Raw genomic sequence first — 26,343 nt, 5'->3', positions numbered from 1 at the left:
CTGGCTGTCCCAGGGCTGGAGGCGCAGGAGGCCCACGAGGCCCCTTGTCTACCTGCCCGGGGCAGGGGCCAGGGATGCCCACAGGGATGCCCCCCCAAGAGGACTGGGCTGACGGGTGTGGAGGACTGGCCACCCTGCAGGCCCACGTTTGCCCTTTCTGGGCAGGTCCCCACAACGCAGTGGCCCATCTGCTACCCCCAGTGTGGGCAGGGAGCCCAGGAGAGTGGGTAGGGGAAGGTAGAGGCCTGGGCTGCTCCACTTTTCTGCAGGCCCAGCACTGGGCGAGACCAGGGGGAGCAGTTGTCCGTGCGGTCTTGGGGGCAGGGCCGGGGAGGGCTGGGGTTTCGGAGCTCCCAGGGGGCTTGCCAAACACAGGGTGGCAGGCAGAGGGCCTGAGAGCACTTTCGGGGAGCCCGTCCGCCCCTCCACCCTGCCTGCCGCCCCGGGGCCTCCCGTCGGCCCCAGGTGTGGGGCAGGGCCCCCTCCCCGCATGCCCCCACCTTCACCCCCTACCTGTGGAGGCACGGTGGGCGGAAGCGGGCGCCCTCGTGTTTGTGCATTTTGTGTATTTTTAAAGCGGTTCTACAGCTGTGCTTGACTCAGTTACGTTCTCCTGTGGGAGCTCGGCACGCGGCGCATTGTGGGGTTATTTTGGGCTTGGCATCATTGGGGATTATTATGTTCTGCGTCTGTAAGAAACCGGTGCCACCGCACGGGGATCATCGGGCGGAGGTGGGGGGTCCGGGATGTGGTTCGGGATGCGGGGCCCAGGGCGACGTGGGGGCTGTGACGGCGGAAGGCCCCGGCCGCCCCGAGGCAGGACGGGCACCTCCCGGGGGCTGCCACACGCTGCTTGTCCCCTCCCCTCGGTCCAGTGGCCGTGCTCTGCAGAGGCCTGCTGGCTTCAGCTGCTCGACCCAGGAGTAGCGAGGAGGGGCAGCAAAGAGAGGCTCCGGGGGGTGTTCTCAGGACAGCAGACACACAGGCGGATGGGTGGGAAGTGACAGAGACCCAGAGCCTCCCTGCCCACACCCCCAGGGCTCCTGGACGCAGTTGGGGTCTTCAAGCTTCTAGAACCAGAGCTCAGGACAGCCAATCTCCCTGACCCCAGCACACAGCCTTTATCTACTCGCCCCTCCTCTGGCTGCTTCCCGGGACAGGAGGTCGGGATGGGGCAGGGACTGTAGGTCCTCCCTCCTGGGAAGTCCCTCAAAGGGCCACAACCCCTCACGGACGTGACGGCCCAGCCATACAGCAAGGCAGGCCTACCCCCAAGCCAGCGAGCGGAGGCCCATGCACGTCCCGCTTACGGGGGCACCTCACTCCGGTCCGACCCGAGTCCCTCCTGCCGCAGCTTGGGGCCCCCCACCGTTCAGGGCCCGGAGGGCATCACGCTGGTGGGCACGCAGCTCTTCGCTCGGCTCTGACCTGGCGTTCTCCACCACACGCCGTCCTGTCTTCTCAAAAAGACCTAAATTGCCCCCTTGTGCTTAGCTATGCCTTAAAAAGACCCGGGCGGTGACTCAGCCGTCACCACTGGGCGCTGTTCCTGGAGACACACGAGGTCGCCGGAGCAGTTCTGTTTTCTTGAAACCCCCGGGCCAGATTTGCTCCCACAACAGGGACACAGCCAGGGTGGACGGCACCTTCTCTCAGCCTTTGGTTCAGGTCCTCCTTGTCCGGCTTGGGACGCTGGCCCCTTTCCTCAGGAGTGGGGAGCTGTCTCTAGACCCCTGGGTCTGGCCCTCTCTAGCCCTCGGGTGCCCATGTCTGGCCAGAGTGGCTTTTCCATCGTGCCTTGATGGGATAAGGGCCAGCCCTTATCCAGGGGGGCACTGGGGGCTCCCAGGGTGTCATTGCTGCTCTTGAGGAGCCGGCCCGTACTGACCAGCTGGAGGCTCCGTCCTGGTTGGGGGAGGCATGAGATCTGGCCTTGAGTGGCATTCAGGACTCCCACCTGCCCCTGCCTTCTCTGGGGTTGGGGGGTAGCCTGGTCATGGAGGGGGGGCTGCGAGGGACCAGAGGTCTCGGGGACTGTGCCCCTCAGCAGCCTCATGGACTGTGAGACAGGGTCACCCTCTGTCCTGGTTGCCGGCTGACAGTGGCTACTGTCTGTGCCGCTGGCTCTCTTGGTTGGTCACCACGAGATGAATGAGGTGGCTCAGACACCCAGACAAGCCGGATTTGCCAATAGGGGTAGCCCCTTCTCCCAGGGGTGTGATGGGGGCCAAGGCTGTTGGACAGCTGCCCGCTCCTGAAGGGCCTAGAAGGACAAGGTGGTCAGCGAGGACCCCCCGAGGAAGTGGCTGTCCTTGGAGCGCTGGCCGCAGGAGGCTGCCATCCCGGAGGCCAGCGGGCACCCCCTGCGCTTCAGGAGGAGTGGGGGCAGTTCTGGCCCTGCCCAGGGGGTGCTGGGGCTGAGCCGTCTGCAGTTTGCTTGAACGTCCCCAGTGACTCACCCTCCGGATAAGCCATCCTTCTTTCTTGTCTTTTCTTTTTTCTGCTCTAGAGAGAAAAATAAACATTTGTGTGCGTAGCACTTGGCTGCGGGGGCCCACGCAGTCCGTAGGCAGGAGACTGGGGGGCAGAGGGTGAGGAGCAGGGCAGGCAGGCCAGGAACACGGTGCCCCGGGATCCCTGCACTGTGTCCGCCTCTGGCTTGCCTCGTCCCAGGCTGTGGGGGTGTGTGTTGGGGGTACAGTCACCGTGTGGCAGGGCGTGTGACCTGTTGTCACCCCAGGGCGCCCGGGGTCTTTGAGGGCCCTGAAAGCAAAGGACTGATGACTGGGTAGGGCTGAGGGCCTCAGGGCAGCTGAGCAGAGGGCTTATGGAGACAAGATGCCCAGGACCGACCCCTCGTGGGCAGTGCCCGCTGCCTGGGGAGCTGCTGTGGTTCCGAGCCCGCCATCCTGTGTGCTTGATCGGGGCCCCCGGAGGGGCCTCCCTTGCACCTCCCACCAGGCCGTGAAGACCCTTAGCTGTCTGGTGGGCAAACACCTGGGTCAGTAGGATCTCGGGGCCTCTCTCCGGGCTGGAAGGAAAATGCGTCTCCCAGGTTTCCTGGTCTTGAGTTACCGGTTCACACTCTGGCCCCAAGCTGTGTGTTCTCACTTTAAGTTTCTCTAGTTGTGTGTTCACACTCCCGGCCTCCCCTCCCCGAGCTGTGTGTTCACACCCCGGCCTCCCCAGCCTTCTCTCCCCAAGCTGTGTGTTCACACCCCAGCCTCCCCTCCCTGAGCTGTGTGTTCACACCCCAGCCTCCTCAGCCTCCCCTCCCCAAGCTGTGTGTTCACACCCCAGCCTCCCCAGCCTTCTCTCCCCAAGCTGTGTGTTCACACCCCAGCCTCCCCAGCCTTCTCTCCCCAAGCTGTGTGTTCACACCCCAGCTTCCCCAGCCTTCCCTCCCCGAGCTGTGTGTTCATACTCCCAGCCTCCCCTCCCAAGCAGTGTGTTCACACCCCCAGCCTCCTCTCCCTGAGCTGTGTGTTCTCACTTTAAGTTTCCCTAGCTGTGTGTTCACACTCCTAGCCTCCCCTCCCTGAGCTGTGTGTTCACACCCCAGCCTCCCCAGCCTCCCCTCCCCGAGCTGTGTGTTCACACCCCAGCCTCCCCTCCCCAAGCTGTGTGTTCACACCCCAGCCTCCCCAGCCTCCCCTCCCTGAGCTGTGTGTTCACACCCCAGCCTCCCCTCCCCGAGCTGTGTGTTCACACCCCAGCCTCCCCAGCCTCCCCTCCCCAAGCTGTGTGTTCACACCCCAGCCTCCCCAGCCTCCCCTCCCTGAGCTGTGTGTTCACACCCCAGCCTCCCCTCCCCAAGCTGTGTGTTCACACCCCAGCCTCCCCAGCCTCCCCTCCCTGAGCTGTGTGTTCACACCCCAGCCTCCCCTCCCCGAGCTGTGTGTTCACACCCCAGCCTCCCCAGCCTCCCCTCCCCAAGCTGTGTGTTCACACCCCAGCCTCCCCAGCCTCCCCTCCCTGAGCTGTGTGTTCACACCCCAGCCTCCCCTCCCCAAGCTGTGTGTTCACACCCCAGCCTCCCCAGCCTCCCCTCCCTGAGCTGTGTGTTCACACCCCAGCCTCCCCTCCCCGAGCTGTGTGTTCACACCCCAGCCTCCCCAGCCTCCCCTCCCCAAGCTGTGTGTTCACACCCCAGCCTCCCCAGCCTCCCCTCCCTGAGCTGTGTGTTCACACCCCAGCCTCCCCTCCCCAAGCTGTGTGTTCACACCCCAGCCTCCCCAGCCTCCCCTCCCTGAGCTGTGTGTTCACACCCCAGCCTCCCCAGCCTCCCCTCCCCGAGCTGTGTGTTCACACCCCCAGCGTCTTGAGCTGTGTGCTCACACCTCTTGCCTGGGCTGTGTCAGCCTCCCTGGGAGTTCGCCCTCTACCTGCTATTTGACCAAGGCATTGCCCGTCTTAGAAGGTGCAGAGGTGGGACTAGATCCTGGCTCTGACCCCAATGCCTTGGGGGTTGGAGGGACAGTCACTCTGAGTGGGAAGCTGGCTGAGGCCTCTCGGGCAGACCTTGTACTCTCGCCAGGTAGCACACTATGGCTGCTCTTGGCAGGCCAGCAGCTGAATCTCCCAGGAGAGATGGCTTGGGTGGGGGTGTTGCTGGGCATTGCCACCTCCCCAGCCTGGCCCTCCTACTGTATTTGGGGCGGCTACTCGACAAATACCTAGCAAGAGGTTGTGTGCCGGGCACGGCTGACTCTCGACACTGGGGTTAGCAGTGGGTGGCACGGCCCTGCCCCCAGGGAGGCCCCCAGCCCAGACCCACTTCCCACGTGGGTACACCCTCCACATAGACCTGTCACCATGCAAATGGTGTTGAGGCCAAGTTTGACTCCCTGGGCAGCCTCTTGTGTTCCAAGTCTCACTGGCTTTTAATGTGTGCTTACACAACCATTACACAACCGTTGCTCCTCTGGTGCAAAGGGTGGCCTGATCTGGGGCTGTCGCAGCGTGTGTGGTAACGTGGGCTGGCCGTCTTCCTGCACGGGGGCTGCCTCTCTCGATGGGTGCGCGCGGCACTCAGCTTATTTGGTGAGATCACATGACACCCAGGGTGTCCCAGGTTCCCGTGGAGCCACCCAGCCCTCTTGTGAGCAGTCAGCCCAGAAGCCCCCTCCCAGGCTCCAAGCCCTGGTCCCCATTTGAGGGTGGGGCTCCTAGAACCTGCAGGTGCCAGGCAGTTAGCGTGGCTCTCTCCACGTGCCGGGGGCCCCGTGAGCTGCAGCCTCCCAGGGCCTCCCCGCTTTCCCCCCGGGGGAGACATCATGACAAGTTCTGCACCAACCCCAGCCCTCTCCGAGGTGTTTATCCACTTTTGCTGTTGGAGAAGCATGTGCTACCACCCAGAATTTTTAAAGGGTTTCCATTCTGCCAACGAACCCTCCTCGAACGGGCACCTGAACGTGGTGACGGAGTCAGTCCGGCTGCAATTCATACACAGCAGGGCGCGTCGTGGAAGGACCCGGTGCGGAGGGGTTGTGGGGGGCAGCATTCAGAGGATGGCTTCAGGAGCGTGCCCTGTGCCGGCGCTGTCCATCCTGGGCTCAGCGAGACGGGTGGGTGCTGGTGGCCGGCGAGGGGGCTGCCGCTCCTGCTCCTCTGTGGCCTGAGCCGGGTCCGGGGCCAACAGCCTTGTGCTCACGGCAAGTGTAAGTGCACCCCAGCCGGCACGCTCTGGCCCCTGCCCTCTCTTGGTGCCCCTGGCCCCCTCAACTCCTGCTCTGCAGTGAGGTGGCCCGGTCTTCTCTGGGCTTTGTGAAGGTACGGCACTCGGGGGGGCTCCTCTGCACGCCCCCACCCAGGGCTGCCCCAAGGAGCGGGGCGCATTCCTGCTGCTCTGCCTTTCTCTGAGGGTGGAGGTGCTCTGGTTTGCTCCCTACTTCCTTGACGCACGGCAGGTGCTTAATAGACCTGGACTGACGGCTGGGGGTGCAGACGCGGAGGAGGGAGAAGGGCAGGGAAGGGTGGTGGGGCGCGCACGGGCAGCCTAACCTGGCCCTGGGGTGGGGGCTCCAGGCTGTGGCTCCCTCTGACCCAGAAACGTGCCCTCTGCATGCAGGCCTGATAGCCAGAGACGGGCTGATTTGCATGTATTTGCATCTGCACGAACATGCTTCTAATTTCGAGGAGTTTTGTGTTTTTAATCGATGCAAGTGGCCAAGTGGCTTCCCATCCCTGGGTCCAGGGTGGCACAGCTCAGGGGCCGGTGAGGCTGATGGGACGTTTCCAGGCCCTGGCGGCTGGCCCGGCCTGCTGCGGGCCACGGCTGTGGGAGGGGGTGGGGCGGGCGGTGGGCAGCTCCTGACAGACCTCGCCAGGGACTTGGGGGTGACTCTGGGTGGGCTGGGCCTGTGGCCGTGGGGCTGTGTGGCTGTTGGCCCTGGAATCCGGCCGCCTTGTCTTCGTGCCAGGCCGGCTGTGGCTCTGCCTGGCTGCTGCTTGCAGGCACAGAATCTAGGTCAGGCTGGTGCAGAGAGGCAGGGCCGTCCGGTGGGACCACAACGGCCCAGGGCAGGGCCCTGACCTGATGACCTTGGCGGAGCGGGGGAGGGCTGAGGGTGCTTCAGTCCTGTGGGGGCGAGGAGGGCTTCGAGTGGAAAGGTGTTGTGGCTGAGGGTGTCACGATGCGGGGGGCGAATGCCGCGTGTGCCCCTGGGGGCCTGGACATGTGGGCGTGGCTGTGGCTCTTCAGGCAGAGCCTTCCAGAAGCCCCCGTCCTTCCAGCTGTCTGTGGCCTCCATTTCCTGCCAGCCCATCCCTTCATTGGCGGATCACCCCATTCTCCCTGCCTCCTCCCACGGGTCTGTCTGCAGCCCCAGGGCCCTGGCCACATTCTGCTTCGCCCGAGGACTGGAGCCCATCTCCCCTTCTGCTCCAGCAACCTGGGGGCTGCTGTGTTGATCCTGACCACCCTGGCCAGAGGGACTCTGCCCTCCCGACTGCCCCGTCCCACGGACCCCAAATCCATCCGGCCTTCCTGTTGTGCTGTATTTGCGTGCTCTGTTCTTCTGCCTGGGAGTTCAGTGCTGTTTCTTTCGGAGCTATTTGCTGGCTCAGCCGGGCTTGGGGGACCGTGAGGCAGATTCGTGCCCTGTTTGGGGTGGGCACGGGGGTCCTGGGGGCAGTGGGAATGCTAGGTTTTAGCAGCAGCCCCTGCCACCCAGGGCCTCTGTGCTTGGGGTTTATCTGCGTCTGCGGTCTGCTTGGGTGCACTTTTTCCAGCCATCTCCCCGGAGGTCCCCTCTGGAACTCACTCCTGGGGTCGGGGTCTGAGTCCTGGTCTTGGGTCTGCCTCCGCTTGGCTATGAACCGTCTGCCTCAGTTTCCCAGTCTTAAAAGCAAAGAGGTTGAACGCGGTGGCCTCCGGGGGTCCTTCTGACTCAGGCACTCTGAGGAGCAGAGGGGACACGCCGAGGCCCCCCGTGTCCCTGGATCCCCGGTGCAGGGAGACTCGAGGCCGAGCCCGCCTGTAGTTGGGCTGGTTTACTGCAGCAGGCCATCGGGGAAGCGTTTCCTTGGAGATTTATGTAGGACACAAGTCCGAATACGAAATCCAAGGTGCCCCGTGGAGGTTTTCTGCAGCTGCACATCTGCTCTACTGCACTCGTGGGGAGACGATGGCACGTAGCCTCTTGTTCCCGGAGGCTGCCACCCAGGCACTGGTCAGGGCCCGTGACCCTGAGAATAGCGAGGCAGTGTCCTTAGGCCCCGTGTCACACAGTGGCCACCAAAGGGGACATTGCAGTGGGATCTTTGGTACAAGAAGGCCTGGCCCCGGGTGTGCCCCCACCTTGTGCCCCCTGCCCCTTACTGCTCTCCAGACCTTCCTCCATGGCTGTCCAGGCCCCTCAGAACTGCTTGCTCTCCCTTGGTCACAGACTGGGAAATGCAGGCCCGAGGGGGTGTGGGTTCCCCTGGGCACACGGGCGGGACGGAGCAGGACTGGAACCAGGGTCCCCCACGGCCAGCAGGGCACTGCCCTGTGTATGCCTCCTCCCATCTCCAATGGTCTTCCCAGCCCCTCCCTGGGCACGGTGCTTCCTGGGACGCTCTCAGGTCAGCCTAGGGCACACAGTGCTGGGCTCGCGTGTGCTGGGTTTTGCTGTCCCCAGGCGGCTGCCCCGACTGTTCCCCTGGCTGGAGGGGGCCTCTGGGGCTCGGGGTCCTGTGGCTGCAGGCACCCCACGCTGGGAATGACTAGGGCAACACTCCTCCTTCCTGCCTCTGCTCTGCCCGTGCCCCGGCCACCCCCTGTGTCTCTGGGGCTCCACCGTCTCTCTTCGGGGCTGTTTTCCTTTCCAAATATCATTTTGTTCATCCCGACACAGGCTGTGCGCTCCCACCAGCCCCTGGGCACACGCACGTGTACACGCAGGCCTCTGGGGGTCCCCGCACGCCAGGAGGAGCCCTGGTCAGTGCACGCTGCCCCATGACAGGGGCGACCCAAACAGTGCTTTTGGAGGGTCAGAGGTGTGGGAGCCTCCCCTGCGAGATGACCAGGGACTAGACCGTGTCACAGCTGTCCCAGGGAACCATAGGACTCCCAGCGTGAGAGCACGGGCAGTGCTGGCTGGTGGACGGTGGGCCTGCCTTCTGCCCCCGCCAGGTGGGGCACAGCTAGATGAACACGCTGAAGGGTCAGGGTGCATAGTGCACGAGGCAAGCTCACGGAACACGTGTGGACCCTCAGGGTCAGCTTTGGGTGGGGAAGCTCAGCACCGTGATGGGGGGGAGGGGGCTCGGCAGACCCCAGTGTGTCTGTGGCTATCAGGATCAGATTGTGAGTGGCTGCCTGCCTGTGTAGACCCCAGTCCTGAGAACATGTGTGCAGATGAGGAAACTGAGGCACGGAGGGGGACGAGCTCTGACTACCGACAGGACTGGCTGGGAACCCAGGGACTCTGGGCCCAAGGTCCAGGCTGCCCCCCATGTGTTAAGGCCTGGAGTGGCCTCCTCCTGGCCACGCTTGAGAGCCAAGGGATGGACCCAGCTGGAGCTCATGGCCAGATTGAGCCTCAGACTGGCCCTTGCCCGGTGGTTTAGATCTGGAAGTTCCAGGGAGTGGGGGTGGGCGGATGGCAGTTCTGGGCCTGACACGCAGACCCCCTGAGCTGGCATCCTGGCATCCGGGCCCAGGCTCTGTCTCCAGGGGTGAGGAGGCCCTGCCCTTGCAACCCCAGCTCCCTCTGTACGACCCCTCGGCTCCAGACAGGAAGTGGGTCTGGGCTGATGTGGGTGTCCATGCTACGTGGGCAGGTAGCAGGGAGGCAGGGAGGGGGGCGGGGGTGGGCAGGGGCGGCTCAGGGCAGTGGGCCTGGGGGCGGGGAGCAGGATTGGGGCTCCAGAGCATGAGCTCTCCCCTCTCCCCAAGAGCCAAGGGGTCAGGCTGGGGCCCCAGGCTCACTGTCCTCCCCCCACCGCCCCCCTGTCAGTATTTGTTTATTCCGGTCTCCTCTTCAAACAAGAAGAAAATTAGACTCCTGGGGGCCTGGCAGGCCCTTCTTCCAGACGTGCATCCCCACCCACTGCCAGCCAGGCCAAATGCTCTCAAAGACAGAATTTTGCTTAAATGCCCAGAAAGGAGATTTAGGAGATCAGAATCTTAAGCAAATTAACATGTGCGGCAGGCGGCTTTTAATCACCGCCGGTAATCACCCACCCGCCCCGCCCCTTGGGGGAAATCAGCTCCAGGCTGTGAGGGGGTGGGGCCGGCCCTGCCGTTGGATTATTCATCAGAACCTGAACTTGAACCACAACCTCATTTTGCCCACTCCAGGGAGCCGGCCCCTCGCCGGGAGCCTGTGTCTGCCCGCCCCTCTCCACCCCCCACTCTCCCTTCCTCCTTGGGTTTTGCCTGTCGCCTCTCCCTGCCTCAGTTTCCCCTCTTCTGAGACTTTGGGGTTGCTGGCACTTTCCCAGTGGGGACTGTGTGAGGGGACTTGCAAAGCGCAGGTGTGGTGATGCCGGAGCGGCCCCTCCCCGCTTTTGCTCCTGGCCACAGGTCGTCTATGCACATTTGCGCTGGTGCCTTGCTCGGCCTGGTCCCCTCTTCTTGGCCCCACAGACCCCACCTCAGCCCTCCACACTCGGCTGCAGGACCCCCTCCCGGTGTGGCCAGCAGAGAACCTCAGTCACACCTGGCGCTGGAGGGAGGATGTGCCACCGCAGTGCGCACGGGCCCGGGGATCCTGACCCTGCCCAGTGCACGAGTGACCACTGTGGACAGGAAGGTCAAGGTGTCAAGCTCATGAGGGCAGATCCCTAGAGACTGAGGGGCTGGGCTCCACCAGGAGCGGCAAAGGAGGTGGCTGCCCCTTTAAGGGAGCCAGGCGGCAGCCCTGTGGCCTTCCCTGGGCAGGATCCAGGTGGTGGCTCATGTGTCTCACTCCCTCCACACCTGGGGGCCCGGCCTGGCAGGAGGCAGTCACACCCTGGGGTGGCGGCAGCTCAGGGAGCCCCGAGGAGCCCCAGGTCCTCCTGCTCTGGCCTGCCGCCTGCCTCCCTGCCTGCTGCCTCAGCACCTTCGCCCACATCTCCGTCGACCTCTCCAGGCCACCCTCAGGGCTGTGGGCAGAAGTGGTGGCTTTGGAAACAGCACCTGAGGCATGAGCAGAGCAGCGGCTCGGGGCAGCCGGTCTCTGTGGCTGATGTGGGGAACGTCATTTCTCTTGGATGCTGGATGCCACAGGTTGAACCAGAACACACCCCAAGAAGAGGCAGGCGGTGCTGGAGCAGGGGTGGGGGCTGCTCCGCACACACCCCACCCCCAGACGGCTCCCTGCTTGGCCCAGGCAGGACCCTAGACCCCAGGATCTTCTCAGGATGCTCACTGAGGGACATGTAGGGAGAGGCAGAGATGGGGCACAGGAGGGGCTGGGATGCCAAGGGGCAGGGGCTGCCACCAGGGGCTCCCGGACCCTCATCGTCATGCTGCGCACACACCCCTAACCAGGCAGCCAGTGAAATGTCACCCTAGCCATCCTGCAAGCACTGGGCATTTGGGGGAGCCCCACGGGGTGGGGGGAAGGTCGTCTGTAATGATCAGAGGGACCCCGTGGTCCGGGGGCGGGGGCAGCCAACCGGACGGCATTCCATTCCTGGGGGGAGCTGGCCTGGAGGGAGGGAGGTCGGAGCCAGCTGAGGGTGGCCTTCGGAGCCAGTGCTGAAAGAGCAGGCGCGCCCAACTGAGACCCCACCCCCACCCCGCACGCGCCTCCTCCCCCGCCCACTGCGGGGCTGGGCTGTGAAGGGTTAAGGCGGGCGGGGCTCTGGCGGGAGGGGCGGTCCCGGCAGCGGCGGGCTGAGCGCTCGGTGATCGGCCATGGGCGCGCGCTCAGGCGCAGGGACACGCGGGGCCGGCACACCGCCCGAGGCCCCTTGGGCCACGCCGGTAGCGGTAGGGGTGGTACCCGTGGGCCATGGAAGAGCCTGTGGACCCCGGTGGGCTCAGCCTGGACGAAGGTAAGAGGGAGCAGTAGGGGCTCAAGGAAGAGGCTGTAACTGCCCTGCAGGGAGCCAGGGTCAGACGCTGAACTGCCCATCGGTGACCCACTGTGCCCGCTTGGGCAGGGCTTGACCCCTTCCCCCAGGGGTCTCCGGGACGACCCCATCCCATAAGCACCTGCACACCCCTGTCCCCCGCATCGTCCGCCACTGTGCCAGCATCTCTGCAAAAAGTGGAGACAACCCCATGGGCGGGGGGGGGGGGGGGGGGGGGGGGAGGAGGTGCCCCCGCGGAGCTGACGGACACCTGACCTCCAGTTTGCCCCCGTGGGGCACCAGCCTCAGTGCGGGGGGGGGGTCGGATCTGGGGTATCCTGACCTGTGGGACCCGGGGGCTCGCCTGGTCCAACCCCCTCCCGCCCCCTTCACCCAGGGCAGCGCGGGCGCCCCGAGCCTCGTCAGCACCATGGACAGGGCAGCAGCTGCTTCTCCCTGAGGCGCCTGCGGTGGTTTGCTGAGCCCTCAGGGTTCCGCCAGGCTCCCCCCCCTCCCCCCTCCGTGGGAGATTTCTTGCTCAGATCTGTCACTCAGTCCTGACCTGCGGCCCCGGGCACTGCCCTGGGCAGACAGCATAGATCAACAGGGGTGGCAGGCGCCCTCCAAGGCTGCCGGGAGCTGCCCAGCACCAAGGAGCTTAGGTGCAGGGTGTCAGGGCCCGTCCCCGCAGGGACCAGATGGGGTAGCACTTCTCAGGCAGCATTTGCTCCCGTCCAGGAATGGGGAGAAGCAGAGAGGGGAGAGGGCCCAGAGCCACCACAGCTGTAGCTGGAGGGACTGGAGTCAGCAGAACTTCCTGACTAAGGGCTGAGACCCCCCAAGGAGAGTTGAGCTTGCCTTGTGGCCATTTGTCTGGATCCCAGTTGTTCTGGACTTAATTAATTCTTCCCTCTGATTGGTGTGGACACACAGGAGGGACTGTGGAGCCTCGGAGAGCAGGCGGGGGAGTGGGGACATTACTGCCAGGTCGTCGGAGGGCGAGACCCTGGCGGTGCCTTTGATGAGCTGTGTGACCACAGGCAGATGCCAACCCTCTCTGAGTCTCTTGTGGAAGACAGCAATGGCGTGGAGTTGCCTTGGTAGAGTGTCTGTGAGCAGAGTGCGCCCTGTGTGTGTGATGCTCCAGGATGCCTGTCCCCTCACCACCCCCTTCTCTTGCTGAGATGCCCTTTATGAGTGGAGGACAGCATGGCAGTAGAGGGCTGGTGGTGCAGACACTCCTGGCTTGGCTGTGTGCTTGGGCCGCTCGTCGGGACACCCCTGGATGACCACAGCCCCCATGCCAGTGTGGGGCAGGGGTCCCATAGTGGCTGGTCCTTGGGGAGAGCCTGGCCCAGCACATCCCTGCCTATCTGGCCTGCAGAGAGATCCATGGAATCAGCAGCCAGCCTTGGTCAACCTTGGTCAGAACCAAGGGTTCCGGGGTGCGGGATGCCTGCCTGCGAACCAAGGGGGCGACCGGCTGCCCCCAGGGTCCAGGGAGGCCTGACACACCCAGGCTCTGCAGCCAGGAAGGGAAGAGCCCTGGTCCTGGGAGGGGAGGAGGAGGGCAGCAGCAGGGCCTGAGGCCCCTCGTGCCCCCATTGCCTGGGTCAGGGTCTCAGCTGGCCTCGAGGGGGAGACATGTGGCCTGGCCCTTGTCTGCTGGGAGGAGTGTGCTGCGCCCCTCCCCCCACACCCCGGGAGAGAACAGTCTCAAATGTGCAGCTGAGGACAGAGCAGATGGGCTGGAGTCTTGGGTCCGGCCCCCCATCTGCACAGCTAATGAGCTGATGGCTTAGCTTCCAAGCTCCTGGCACCTTTCTCCTGGAAAGCCGGGGGACGGGCAGGGCGTGAGCGAGGGGCACAGAAGCCAGGACAGGGTGCGAGCGAGGGGCGCAGAGGCCAGCTCCATGCTCCTTGCAGGCTGTCGGGGGCAGAGGCATCGAGGAGGGAGGAGTAATCAGAAGTGCCTGTTTCTTCTGGGACTTTGCTCCCAGCACGGCTTACGTGGGCTTCTGCCGGCTGGACAGACTTCCTGTGTGGAAAAGGCCCCTCGGGCAGGGTGACGGACACCCTTTCCAGGACGGGATGTTTTGTCCGGCTCTTGAGAGCTGGAGGGAGAGGACGCTGCCCGTCCCGAACGGGTCGGTGTGCCAGCCAGGGACAGCTGGCCCTTGAAGACTCCAGGCTGGGGCCTCGGGTGCCGGACGATCGGGTGAAGAGAGGAGGAAGCTGTTCTCAGTCCCAGTGACTCGTGTTGGTCCTGGGTTCACAGTGATCGGGCCCTGGCCCCGGTCAGCTGAGCTGCTGACCTTTGGAAACTGCCTGTTGTTCAGGCCCCTGTGGTGGCACTGACCATGGGCCGGGTGTGAGCGGCCCCTCCTGCACCCCCTCCCAGGTCCACGGTGGGCATGTGGGGGGACGGAATCGAGGGAAGTCAGGGTGACGCTCAGGGAGGTCCCATCCCCAGCCACACGGGGACAAGATAGAGGGGACTTTAGGAAGTCAAGTTGGGAGAGCCCAGCTGCTTCCGGAGAGTCCTCAAGGTGCCTGAGGCCCCAGGGCTCTCGAGGAAGCTGCCCTGGCTGGCAGGAGCGGCGGGGCCCAGGGATCAGTCCACGGGCTCAGCCTTCTTCTGTTTCCTATTGCCTCCGTGGCTCCGTGCCCACTCTGCCGGCAGCCGTCCAGCCCCGCCAGCTGCCGCCTGCCTCCTGCGCAGGCCCAGGTGGGTGTGGGGTGGGGACGGCCGGTTCTGCCAGTGAAGGGAGGACCCCAACCCCCCCAACCTGCGGGAGTTTCCTCTCCTCCCAGCAGGCAGGCCCAGTCCATCTGGTGACTTTTCAGGAACATGCCCCCACCCCCAGAGCCGCTGGAAGTCTCTCTCTGCTTCTCCAGCCACTCCCGGGGGCTCCCGGGGGTAGGCCCATCAGACAAAGCCGACAAAGCTGGGCACCTGCCTCCAGGGAGGCCAGGCCGATGTGGCTGTGTGATGGCTGTCCTGCCCCCTCCCGGCCTCTGCTCAGCCAGTGCCTGGGAGATGAGGGCCGGGGTCTGGGACAGGAGCCCCCAGAGCCCATGAACCAGGGCACCTGTGAGAACAGGCTATAAATAGAGTCCTCTCCCCACACGACTGTCCAGTGTGATTAATGCCACTGCTGTGGCTGAGCTGGGGGCCACCAAGACAGGAGGAGGCAAAGGGAGAGCCACTGCGGGAAAGACCCTTACCGGTGTGAGCAGGCCCTGGGCTCTGCTGGGCAGGCAGAGGAAAGCAGGATATTGGGACCCCACCCTGTGTTGAAGACCCATGTCCCCGTGGTGCCCAGCAGCCTCGGTGACAGTGTGGTGGCCCATTGCATGGGAAGGGGTTTCTGCAGCGGAAGGGCACTGGGCACCGGATACCCACTGCTTCAGGAGCCTGGACAGCTGTGGACTCCTGGCCCCTCACACCCTACCGGGTGACAGACAGAAAGTTCCCGCTGGCCTTCCCTCAGGGCTGGTCCTGGCAGGATCCTGTGTCACCGGCTAGGAATGGGCCAGGCTGCTGCCGTCCCCTGCCCAGAAGCGCAGGCACCCAGGGCCTCCGTGGGTGGCAGGTGCGGGCCCGGGCCCGGGGCTGGTCAGTCGGCAGGGGGGGCGGGACATCGCTGGCTGCCAGAGCCCGTCTCCACCCCATGGCACTCTCGGGAAAGGGTGGGGTGGCCTGAAGCAGCCCAGAGGGGCAGAGCAAAGTCTGGCTGGTCCACCCCCACGATGCCCTCGGGCCCCCTTGCTTTTGAGCCAGGTGATGCCGCGGGGCTAGGCCCCCCTGCCCACAAAACTCTCTCCTGGCTCTTGCTAGAAGGCTGAGCCTCTGGCCCCACGGCGAGGATGCTGCGGGAGGAGAAAGGCACATCCTGGCAGGTGGAGTGTCCAGCATGAAGCCCCATCCCCGGCTGCTCCCCTTTCCCCCGCCCTCCCCCAGTCTTGTCTGGGGCCAGCCCTGGGCCTCGCTGGCCTGGCCAACCACCCCCCCCCCCCCAGGGTCTGCTGCCCTCGTGCAGACCCTCGGGCCAGCCCTGGCTCCTGTGCCCCCTGGGCGCTGGGCACAGTCACCCTGGAGTCCTGCCTGGGGCGGGGAGGGGGGGCTTGAGGGAGCCGACTCGCACTCCCTGATAAAATAAAAATAGTTGGGAGGAGGCGCCCAGACGGGCAGGGGGAGGGGGGCGCGAGCTGCTTCTCAGACGTTTAAATAATCTCCGCCATATGTGTGTGGGCCTGTCCCTCCCTCCTGTGAGGCGCTGGCCAGGGGCCGGGCCGATCCCCCGTGGGTGCGCGCGGGAGCCCGGTGCAGCAGCTGGGGCCTGCTGACCTCTTCCTCTTCTTCTCCACCCAAGCACAGCCTGAGTGCCCGCTGTGTGCGGAACCGGCCCCGGTGGAGAGCAGAGATGCGGCTCGGGGCGACAGGCGGGGGCTGAGGACCCGTGAGGGCTGTGGCAGGGACAGGCCAGCGTCCGCGCCAGTCGGGAGCCTCGGGCTCCGTGTGTCCGGCCGTTGCTGTCTGTTCTGAGTCAAGTGGACACGGAAGGGCTCCCTTGAAGATCCTTCGAAAAGGCAGAGAAATGTCGGAGGGGAGAGGGGCTGGCGGCGGGGGGGGGGTGCTGCCCAGCCTGGGACCCAGGGCCAGTGCCCTCAGGGAGAGGGGAGGAACGCGCCCCACACCCCGACCCCTCCGCTCATTTGCTCAGTGAAGGGGCAAGGGAGGGCCTGACCCGTGCGCACACCCATCGTGGACGGGGGGCCCGTGACACCTCAAGAGTGCCGGTGAGTGCGCGTGCTCGCACAGGGGAGCCTCTGGGCATCGTTTGTGGGCTTTGTTGCGCTTTCCAGCCCTCCCAGGGAAGAGGCGGGGGTGCTGATCGCCCCTGGCCTCTTGCCCCCTCCCGTGTGAGGGCGGCTCAGCCTCCGGTGTAAAAAAGAAAAAGCCACTGCTGGCCAGCTTCTGATGGCAAAGACCTTTCCCCCTTGGGGAAGCTGCCACCGTGTCCCGTGGCCACTGGAGGAATCGAGGAGGGAGAGCTTGTGGGGCATCCTCTGACAGACAGGGAAACTGAGGCATGGAGACAGGCAGGCCGTCCGAGTCAGCGGTTCAGCCACGGTGCAGGGCCGAGCTGAGGAAGGTCATGGGGACCTTTCCTCTGGGGTGTCAGTGTGGGGGGAGCCCTCTCTGTGCCCTCGCCCCACCTGGGGGGGATGCCACCCGTTCATCTGTGCTGAGCGCGTCCAGGCGCCAGCCTCCTCGGGGACGGCAGCCGGAGGTGCCGGCACTGGCTGGCGGTGGCCAAGCCCTGGAGGCTGGACGGCCACCAGATGACCAGTGACGGCCATGCCGGGCGCTGACTCGTGTCACCTCGTGGGGCTGGCTTGGCGGCCTTGGCACCAGGGGCCCAGCCTGTGCTTCTGCTGTGGGCCAGTCCCGAATGGCACAGGGACAGAGCAGGACAGGACAGGGTGGTCCCTGCCCGGCGGTGCCCTGGGGGATCAGGCAGTGTGCAGATGAATGTGTGCGGTCTCGTCCGGAAGCCACAGGGCAGGCGGGAGGATGCTCAGAGGAGCAACTCAGGTCACAGGACTGAGGGCCAGGAGAGGTGTGTGGGGCAGGCGTGAGGAGGAAGGGGCTCGAGGGACCCCTTGTGCCCCCTGGAGCCCTCCTGCCCCTTCCTGGCGAGGCTCCTGGCTGACCCGGGTAGGTCAAGTGTAGACTGGTTCCAGGCTCTGGAGGCCAAGTGTGGAGACTGAGCCCCCGCAGGGCTGGTGACACGTGGCTGCTCTGGCGGCCACATCTATGGGACTGTTGGGGCTGGAGGTGGGGACCGACCAGGGAGTGGACTCTGGCTGGGGTCAGGGTGCTGGGATGTCAGTCTCCCCCGGACGCTCTGGGCGGCTGGTGCTCGCAGGCCAGGCGGGGTGGTGGCGAGTGTCCTGGGTGCAGAGGGAGTGAGCCCATGGGTGGGGTGGGCTGGGCTCCTATCCCTCCCGGTGTTGGCCTGGGTCTGCTCCCACGCAGCACCTGGGGTGGGGGTTTTCTCCGGTCCTGGGACCTGTTCCCTTCTGTGACCCTGAGAGGGGGGGGGCTGGCTCCGGTGACCACCTGTGGACACGGGGGCCCGGCTCACGCGTTTGGGGACCTGGTCAATGGTAGGTGCCCCTGCTCTGTGCTTGGTTCTTCTGGGCTCTGCTGCCCCTCCCTTAGAGGCCTGGGGCTCAGCCCCTGTTGCGGAGGGTGGGAAGGGAGGAACCTTGCCCCCGCTTTGGGGGGCTGAGCCATTGGGGTTCGGGGCCTGTCCTGGGTTCAAGCCCAGCTTGGCAATCGCCTGGGGCATGGCCTTCGCAGGTACCCAGCATGCTCAGCGGCACTGTGGGGGCAACATGGTGTCCCCAGAGTCAGGAGCACCCCCCTCACGGTGTCCTCAGACCCTGGTCAGAGTGTCAGAGCTCAGGTGGGGGTCACCAGGGTCTTGCGGGCAACAGAGGGGCTTTGGTGGCAGAGCCCTGCATCAGGCTGGACTGATTGGACCGTCCTCCGCCGGGTCAGTGAGGACCACCCTGGGCTGGCTGAGGAGGACTCAGGGGTGCAGGGCCACTCAGTGTGGGCCCCCTCCTGGGCCCCCTGCCCAGGGAGATTAGGGCACCAGAGCGCCCCTGGCTGATGGCAGGAGACCATTGATTTGGGCTGAGAGTCCCGGGGCCTGACCCGAGGATGGCAGGGTGTGGCTGGCTCAGGGAGCTTTTGTCCGGGTGGAGGTGAGAAGACCCCAGAAAGGGGCCAGGCGTGGGGGAGGAAAGAGGCGCAGGTGTGACCAGGTGTAACCTGGGTTTGAAGAGCCGCAGGCTTTGAGGCAGGAGGGGATGCCCCAGCGTCAGGGAGGGCCCGCCGATGGAATGGGGCCGTGACACAGGACCGGCAGGTGTGGCCTGGGGAGCCAGCCTCGGACCCGCCTCCCGGCCTCCTGCTCTGGTCCCTCTGCCCCGCTCCAGCTGCCCCCCGAACACACAGATGCTGTCAGGGCTCCGCAGCCGCGTCTCCTGGAGGAGACCCAGGACCCTTTCTCTTTCTAGAGGCTGGTGGCTTCCTAACCTGATTCCACATAGCACCGCCTCCTGAAGGGACTGACTCGGAGCCGCTCTGGCAAAGGCTCCTAACTGGGTTCTGGCATTTGGCTTTGAGTCGACTGCGTTGGCTCTGGTCAGGTGGGGCCCTGTTCCCTGTGGTCAGCCTGGGACACCCATCACTAGCTCCTCATGGCCTGCCGCCTCCCCCGCCCCCCCGCTCCGACCTCGGACCGGGCTGTGCCCAGCTCTGTGGCCCAGGCCCCAGCCACTCGCCTCTGTGCTGGGGACGGAAGGGTGACAGCCCAGGTATGCCTGGGTAGGGGGCACGCGGGGGACCAGGGGCTCGGGGGCTCAGCGGCAGACGGGCTCCGAGGTCCTTGGGACCAGTCCTCGCGGCCGCTGGTCGGTGTGACCGTGAGGTGGGGCTCTGCCCCTCGGGCCTCGTGCCCTGGAAGAGGGGGGCGTGCCACCGTCTGTCTGTCTTTGCCCAGCTCTCCTCCTCGTGTCCAGAGCTGCCCGCCCCAAAGGGCTGTCCTCGTCTGGGCCTTCGCTGGTGTGGCTGTGAGTGGGCGTGTCCGGTCAGCAGATGTGCAAGCAGATCCTCCCTGGGCCCGGCTCTCCCCCACCAGGCCGGGCCCACCAAGGGAGGGCAGCCTCTGGGGGCAGAGCTCGGCGACGAATGCGCCCAGGGCAGTGGGCCGCCTCCCGGAGCTCTCTCCAGGGGCTGGTCCTTGGGAGCTGAGGCGGCACAGCCGGGGGCCCGGAGCAGGATGAGACGTCTGGGAGCACGGGACCCAGGCTTGGGGACCGGCAACTGTCCCTCCAGGGCTAGGAGTCGAAGCAGAAAGGGGCCCCCGTGTCCCAGGCCCTCCCCGGGCCAGACAGGCCTGGGCAGGCAGCCCGCCCAGCTCGGCTCCTGGTTGCGGCCCACGGAGGGCTGGACACTGAGGGTGGGGTTCTGCTGCTCCTGTCACCCCTCACCCCCACCCCGGGGACCACAGGAGCCCCTCAGAGCCCCTGGCAAGTACCAGGGACGTGGGCTTGGGAGCTGGCGATTCTGGGGCTCAGGCTGGGACAGAGAAGGGGCAGCAGGGAGGGCAGTGGGGGGACAGTGGACGGTCCCGTGAGGACCATCACCCCAGGCCTTACAGCGGTGTTCTTTGGGTCCTGGGGTGGCCTCTCTGTCTTGCCTGTTGTCGCTCAGCCGGGACGTGGGGGCTGCCCGCTGCCCTCCTGGTCTCCAGCTGGGAGTTCCCTTGGCCTAAATCCTCTGGCCAGCTGGGCTGGACCCGGGCTTGGATTAGCACAGGGGATTGGGCAGGGGGTGGGCGGGGCTTGCAGAGGCCCTGCAGCTGCCCTGCCCTCAGACTCTGGGACGCTGCTTCTTTGGGGATCCCTTCGTGGCCCTGGCGGATGGGCAGGCTGACCTGGGGGCCATCTAGGACGGCAGGTGACGGTTGGGCCAATGCCAGAGGGACCTGGGAGCAGCCCCGCGGGGGCCTCGCAAGGCTCTAAGCAGGAGGAGGAAGAGGAGGAAGAGAGAAGGAGGGCCCGTGGAGCCCCTGTGCCACCTGCCATTGCCTGACCTGCTGCTGAGGCGGGGTGGGGGACGCGGGCGTCCTTTGGCCTCCGAGAGCCACCCCTGGCCATCGTCCTAGCATGTCTGTCCCCTGGCCGTCTACCCCCAGCCGGACCGGGGGAACAGTGGCCTGCCTGGCAGAGGCCCTCCTCTGGGTCGGAGCGAGTGTGGCCGTGTCCCCGCCCTGGCAGCTAGGCCCGCTAGGTAAGGGGGCAGGCCTGGCCCTCCTCGGCGGGAGCCCCGCCCCAGAGCCACAGGGGCCAGGAGGGTGGGGGCTGCTTCTGGGCGTGCAAAAGGCCCCCCTCCTCCAAAGCAAACCTATGACCTCCTGCCCCTCGGGTCTCCCTCTGGGGGTCATGGGGCTCCCGCTGCACCCCCGGCCCACCTGTCTGACCCCAGGGCGCCAGGCAGGCAGCGGGGAGGGTGGGGGTTCGGGGATCAGGGACAGGGCTGTGGTGGGCATGCTGGCTGGGCACTCAGGTGGCTATAAAACTTTTGCTGAGGGGTCCCTGGCACTTTGCAGGGGTGGGGGTGGCACCTTCAGCCGGGATGCGCTGGGGCTAGCGTGCTGGTGAGGGACGAGACCGCGCCTAGAGGGGGGCAGAATGCCCCTCACTGGTGTGAGACAGGGGTGGGGTGGAGGCCTGCCCGGCCGGTGATGGGAAGGTTGTGTCTGTTCTGGCTGGGCCGGCCCACGGAAGGCTCCACTTGGGACTGTGTCCCGCGCCCCTGGGGCCTGGTCTGGGTGCCCCTTCTGGAACCTGTTCTGGCCTCTGCGCCCGCCCCTCTCCCCCTGTCCTGCCTTATCCCTCCCCTCTTGGTGCCTGTGCACCAGCAGCCTCACCTGTGTCCTCATCACTCGGTGTCTCTGTGGAGCTCAGCCTCCCTGTGGGCCCTCCCACCACCACCCTGGAGTGTGAGGAGTCCCACTGGCTGGTCTCCTCGGGTGGCATTTGCCTCCAGGGGGTCCCTTAGTGGGTGGGTCATGTGGGGTGGAATTATCGATGCTGCAGCAGTCCTGGGCTTTCTGTAAGTAGGTGTGAAGGGCCCGGGGGGCTGGGGCTGACCCATCCCCCGCCTGGAGCCCCAGAGCCTGCAGCCTCTCCAGCCCTGGGGGGCTGCTGGCCTGGCTGGGACCCCCTCCCCTCAGGACCTGGGAGACGTGAGAGCTGCAGACAGGAGGCCAAGTGGACAGAGGAGGGGAAGGGAGGGCGGGGAGGGGTGCTGGGAGGAGGGTTTGTGTTCTGGAGCTGAAGCCTGGTGCTGCCTTGACCTCCCGGGGCCCCGCTCTGTGGCCTCTAGGGACAGACCCTCACCCTTCCTGCAGGGAGGAGGAGGAGGCCGGCTTTCCCCAGTGGCACCGAAAGCAGGTGCAGGCTCCCAGGTTAGACCACGGCCTGGCCACCCACAGAGGCCCTTGTGCACGGCAGCTCCTGAGCGCGGCCTCAGCCACCACAGCCCCTCGTGTGTCATAGGCATTGGGGCAGGTCACGGCAGTCACTGGGGGTGGGATGGACACGGTGGCTGGAGTGAAGTGAAACCAAGCTGCAGAGGAACAGGGTCCTGCCTGGGACCCCGCCTGGCCCGGGGCAGTCGGGGAGGGTGGCCGTGGCCGGGGCTGGGTGGCTCGGTCTGTTTCTGAGCGTGGGCCTGTGGCCCGGGCCAGCGCCTGGGGGTATGAACCCGCCCCCGCGGAGGGCCGGCGGGCGGGCGGGCGGACGGGCGGACGGTCTCTGCACCCCTTGTGCACGGGGTGGTGGGCGGTAGGGCTGGCCCGGCTCTCACGGCGCCCCGTCTGTCTTTGTGTCGGTTGTCTTCTGCCCGCCGTGTCCATGACGCCCAGTGGAGAGATGCATGAGCGCCATGCAGGCGGGGACCCAGATGGTGAAGCTCCGCGGCAGCTCCAAGGGCCTGGTCCGCTTCTACTTCCTGGACGAGCATCGCTCCTGCATCCGCTGGCGGCCCTCGCGCAAGAACGAGAAGGCCAAGAGTGAGCAGGCGGCCTTGGGGGCGGGGGAGCTGGGAGCTGCCCTGGGGGGGAGCGGGCGGCCACGAGGCAGCCGGGGAAGTCTCCAGGGGCCTCCGGGCCCGACACAGGCATCTGGTTGGCCTTGCAGTTTCGAGGTGATCTCTGGGCGTCAGGCGCAGAGGGATCAGGGCCTGTAGGACTGTGGGGACTGAGAGCCCATCTGGGATGGTCTGAGGAGCAAAAAAAAAAGGCCCTTCCTTCAGTGTAGCCGGGTCTAGACCTGCCATGAACAGAGAGAGAGACCCTTGCGGGGCACATGGAGGGCAGGGCTTCAGTGCCACATGTTAGCTCGGGCGACCTGGGGCATGAGGACTGGCATGGGGCGTGGGGGCTGCAGGGCCGCCCGGGGTAGGAGGGGGCCTGGGCTGGAGGGTTCTTGCAGGGGTGGAAGGGCGAGGTGGACGTCGGAGCAGGGCCTGTCAGGGACCAGGCTGGAGGCAGGAAGGGACACGTCAGGGTCCTCCCAGGCCCGGAGAGACCCAGCTGCACCAGGGCAGGGCCTCAGCCCCGCAGTTGCCAAGGGCACGGCTGCCGCCATGGGGCCTGGGAGCCTTGGCGCGGAGCCCCTGGGAGGCATCCTGGTGGTGGTGGTGGGGGGGTGGTGCGTGGGGCTGCCCTCTGGGCCCATGATGCTCAGATGGGGCCCCTCCTCTGGGCCCGGCACTGCTCCCCGTACTGGGCATCGTGTGGGAGCGGGTGATAAGGCAGGGGTGGGCAGGCCGGGACTGGGGGAGGCCGTGTGCGGTACTCAGACCTGACTCTAGCCTTGGAGGATCCTGAGGAGGGAGGAATGGGGGGCAGCTGTCCCCTGCCAGCACCCCCTAGTCTAGGACCCGGGACCCCCGCCCCTGCCATGCACACGCATGCATGCAGGGAACTGGAGAAGAGAGGTGGGCAGGCCCCCCGCCCTGTAGGCGGGCTCTGTACTCCCGGGAGCTCAGGGGGTGGGAGCAGAGGACAGGAGGGACACCCCCCTCACTGCACGGACGAAGCCCCCCCTCCATCACAGCTCTGCCCAGGATAACTCCCAGAAGGGCACGAGTCTCCCCACCATCACTGCCCTGCCCAGGATAGCTCCCAGAAGGGCACGGAGCCCGCCAGGCAGGGCTGCAGGAGATGGGCGGGTGGTGTTGGGAGGTGGTGAGAGCTGGCAGGAGGGTGCGGTGGTCGGGGCCCAGCCCAGGGGGCCGGGCTCCCAGAGGGGATGCCTGTGCCCTGCACGGCTGGGAGGGGCCCTGCCGCCTGTGCAGGAACAGACCTGAGAACTCATCTCCTCGTGGTAATTCAGCTTTGGAACGGAGGCCCCGTGGAGCCCCGGGTGCTGTGGCCAGTAATGAAATCCTTGGTGGACCCGGAGCTGGTGCCCGCTGGGCAGGACCCCGCCGCACCCCGGCCCCGCGGCCTGCTGGAGCCAGAGCCTCCTAGGGAGGCGGCGCGGGATCGGGCCAGTCGCCCTGTCAGAGTGGAGACGCGAGCTGGCTGGAGCCTGACGGACAGAATTGGCCTGTCTGGGCTCCCTCAGCCTGCAGCCTCGGCTAGCGCAGAAGCCACGCGCCTGGGGTTGCTAACTAGGGGGAGGGGGCTGCCCCCGGGAGCACGAGCCTTTCTCACACCCCGGGGGAGTGGGGAGCAGCCCTCAGGGTCAGAGCAGAGCAGGGAGGGGTGGGCTCCCCAGCCTCGGCACATGTGTACTTTCTCTTTTCCCCACCCTGACGGTCCCTTGAAACACCCCTTCCCCGGCTCCCCCAGCCTCAGATGGGAAGGGGACCCACAAAGGTACCGGCCTTGTCTCTCGCGGGCCGAGCGGGGCAAGCTGCTGCGGCGGGCGGGGGCGCCAGCCCCTGGGGACAGGCTGTGACCGGCGGCCGCCCCTGCCTGCCCGCAGTCTCCATCGACTCCATCCAGGAGGTGAGTGAAGGGCGGCAGTCCGAGATTTTCCAGCGCTACCCAGACGGCAGCTTCGACCCCAACTGCTGCTTCAGCATCTATCACGGCAGCCACCGTGAGTCGCTGGACCTGGTCTCGCCCAGCGGGGACGAGGCGCGCACCTGGGTCACGGGCCTGCGCTACCTCATGGCCGGCATCAGCGACGAGGACAGCCTGGCCCGGCGCCAGCGCACTAGGGACCAATATCCTTGGTCTCGGGGGGGCGGGTCCCTGGGTGGGGCTCTCCCGCCCCTGGCCGGGTCACACGTTTGGGGGAAGGGGGGGGGGGGGCGCGCTGGGCCTGCTGGACCCGTGTTGGTCCCTGACTCGGCCCTAAAGTGGCTGAAGCAGACATTCGACGAGGCGGACAAGAACGGGGACGGCAGCCTGAGCATCGGCGAGGTTCTGCAGCTGCTGCACAAGCTGAACGTGAACTTGCCCCGGCAGAGGGTGAAGCAGATGTTCCAGGTGGGGTCCCCTGCCTCGGGCACCCCGGGCACAGGCTCTGTGGGGCTGAGGCTGCGTCCGGAGAGGAGGGGCCCTGCCCGAGCGGCGGGAAGTCCTGGGCGGGTTCTCTGGGCCCGCAGTCAGTGGGAGGCCAGGAAGCGGCTTGCCCCTCGCCCCGCGCGCCCTGCGTCTGCTGAGATGCCCCAAGTGGCCGCCTCTCTCTCTGCAGCTGTGCGGGGTCCTCCCTGGCAGCCTAGGTATTTGGGGCAGGTGTGGGTCCCTGAGGGAAACCACCCAAAGGAGGCTGCACCCCCTCTCCACTCCCCCCCGCCGACTCCCCAGCCTTGATGAGGCACGCCGGCCTGGCGGGGTCCAGGGTGCACACTGGCCCGTGTTGCGGCCTCAGCTCTGGCTCCCTGCCCCCTGCAGCCTCCCGGTTGCAACCACCCCGGTGTTAGAAGTTATGAAAATGCATCTGTCAGCTGGGAGGCGGCCTTTATTGTCTGTAATTAGTTTCTCTCTTTCCGGAACTCCTGCTGGAGCAGCGGGGAGGAAACGTGGCATCATTGGGTCCCGGTTTGTGGAGTTGATGGGCGAGCAGACCCAGGAGGAGGGCGCTCTCTCTCTCTGTCTCTCTCTGTCTCTCACGCGCGGGCACACACACACACACACACACACGCACACGCACAGAGCCAGCTGCTCCACCAGGCACGGCCCCCGGTGGCTTCACTTGTGCTCTCGCCATAGACAGCTGGTGGTTCTTGGCCAGAGCGGGGGTGGGGACCCCGAAGCTCAGAGCACAAGGGTCTGTGCATGAATGAAGGGGCGAGTGGGATGCTCTCGGGCTGCTGGTCAGGGACTAGGGGGGCTCACAGGACCCCTGCCCGGGCAGTGAGGAGCTGTCAGATGGCTCAGGCCTGAAGATCAGCCCCCTACCTGTACCCTGCCTACCCTACCTCCAGGGACAGCTCTGGGCTGAGAAGCCCTTCTGGAATGGTGAGGCTGTCAGGGGCCAGGCAGTAGGCTGGCTTAGAACTTGGGGTCCAGCTTGGCCGGTGAGGTGGGAGGAGAGGAGTGTACCCTCACAGAATGGGGTGAGCGCGCACAGAAAGGTCCAGTGCAAAGTCCTGGCTTGAAGATGCACCATGCTGGGAGCTCTGGGGAGCCCATGCCCACCTGCCCCTCTTCTAGGGACACTGGGCCTCTCACGTGCTCTCTGGGCACAGGGGCTCCCCACAGAGCCCTCTGACCAGCCCTCGGCCTGGCTGTGTCTGGGCTCCAACCAGATCCCCTTGAGGAATCCCAGAGCAGTGGGGACAGACCCTGCGGCCTATCTGTGGGGCCTGCAGGTGGGGCGGACTCCGGGTTGGCTCTGAGGGGGGAGTGAGCAACAGGGGTGGGAGACTGATGTTGGCCTAGAGCTGGGGACCCCAGGCCCTGGGTAGCTCAGACCCCAGCAGCCTTGTCCACGGTAGTCCCTGAGTGCCTGGGCCTCCCTGGCCATCTTTGCGGCCGACCTTGCAGGGCTCTGGACCCCAGAGAAGGAGGGCTGGCCTCCAGCCAGGCAGAGCAGCTCTGATAATTAGCATCAGTCCGGTGGTCGAGGAGTCTCTGTATTGTTTCCACCACCTGGAAGTGCCTGATCAAAGGAAAGATCTGTGTGGTGGGTAAAGAGCACCTTGAACATAGTTTCATTAAGTCTGAGATAACAGTGGAGTGCAGGCCCAGTGTGGGCCTCGGGCCACAGAGCAGCTCCAGCCGAGCGTGCCTTCACCTGCTG

At 65.9% G+C, this 26,343-nt stretch overlaps 1 protein-coding gene across 3 annotated transcripts in view; it reads left to right on the top strand.

Annotated features, from left to right (window-relative positions):
• The window catches only part of PLCH2 (phospholipase C eta 2), a 70,726-nt gene that overhangs the window by 20,659 nt on the left and 23,724 nt on the right, over positions 1–26,343 (top strand). For all 3 annotated transcript variants that reach the window (XM_047871642.1, XM_047871644.1, XM_047871643.1), the window contains 3 exons: positions 22,005–22,151; positions 24,076–24,319; positions 24,455–24,584. In XM_047871642.1, the coding sequence (XP_047727598.1) occupies positions 22,005–22,151; positions 24,076–24,319; positions 24,455–24,584 (521 nt within the window). The remainder of the gene's footprint in view (positions 1–22,004; positions 22,152–24,075; positions 24,320–24,454; positions 24,585–26,343) is intronic.

This window comes from Prionailurus viverrinus, chromosome C1 (assembly GCF_022837055.1).
Source record: "Prionailurus viverrinus isolate Anna chromosome C1, UM_Priviv_1.0, whole genome shotgun sequence".
Taxonomy (NCBI): domain Eukaryota; kingdom Metazoa; phylum Chordata; class Mammalia; order Carnivora; family Felidae; genus Prionailurus; species Prionailurus viverrinus.
The sequence above is the reverse complement of the archived record's forward strand: the minus strand, read 5'-3'. Positions and strand labels throughout refer to the sequence as shown.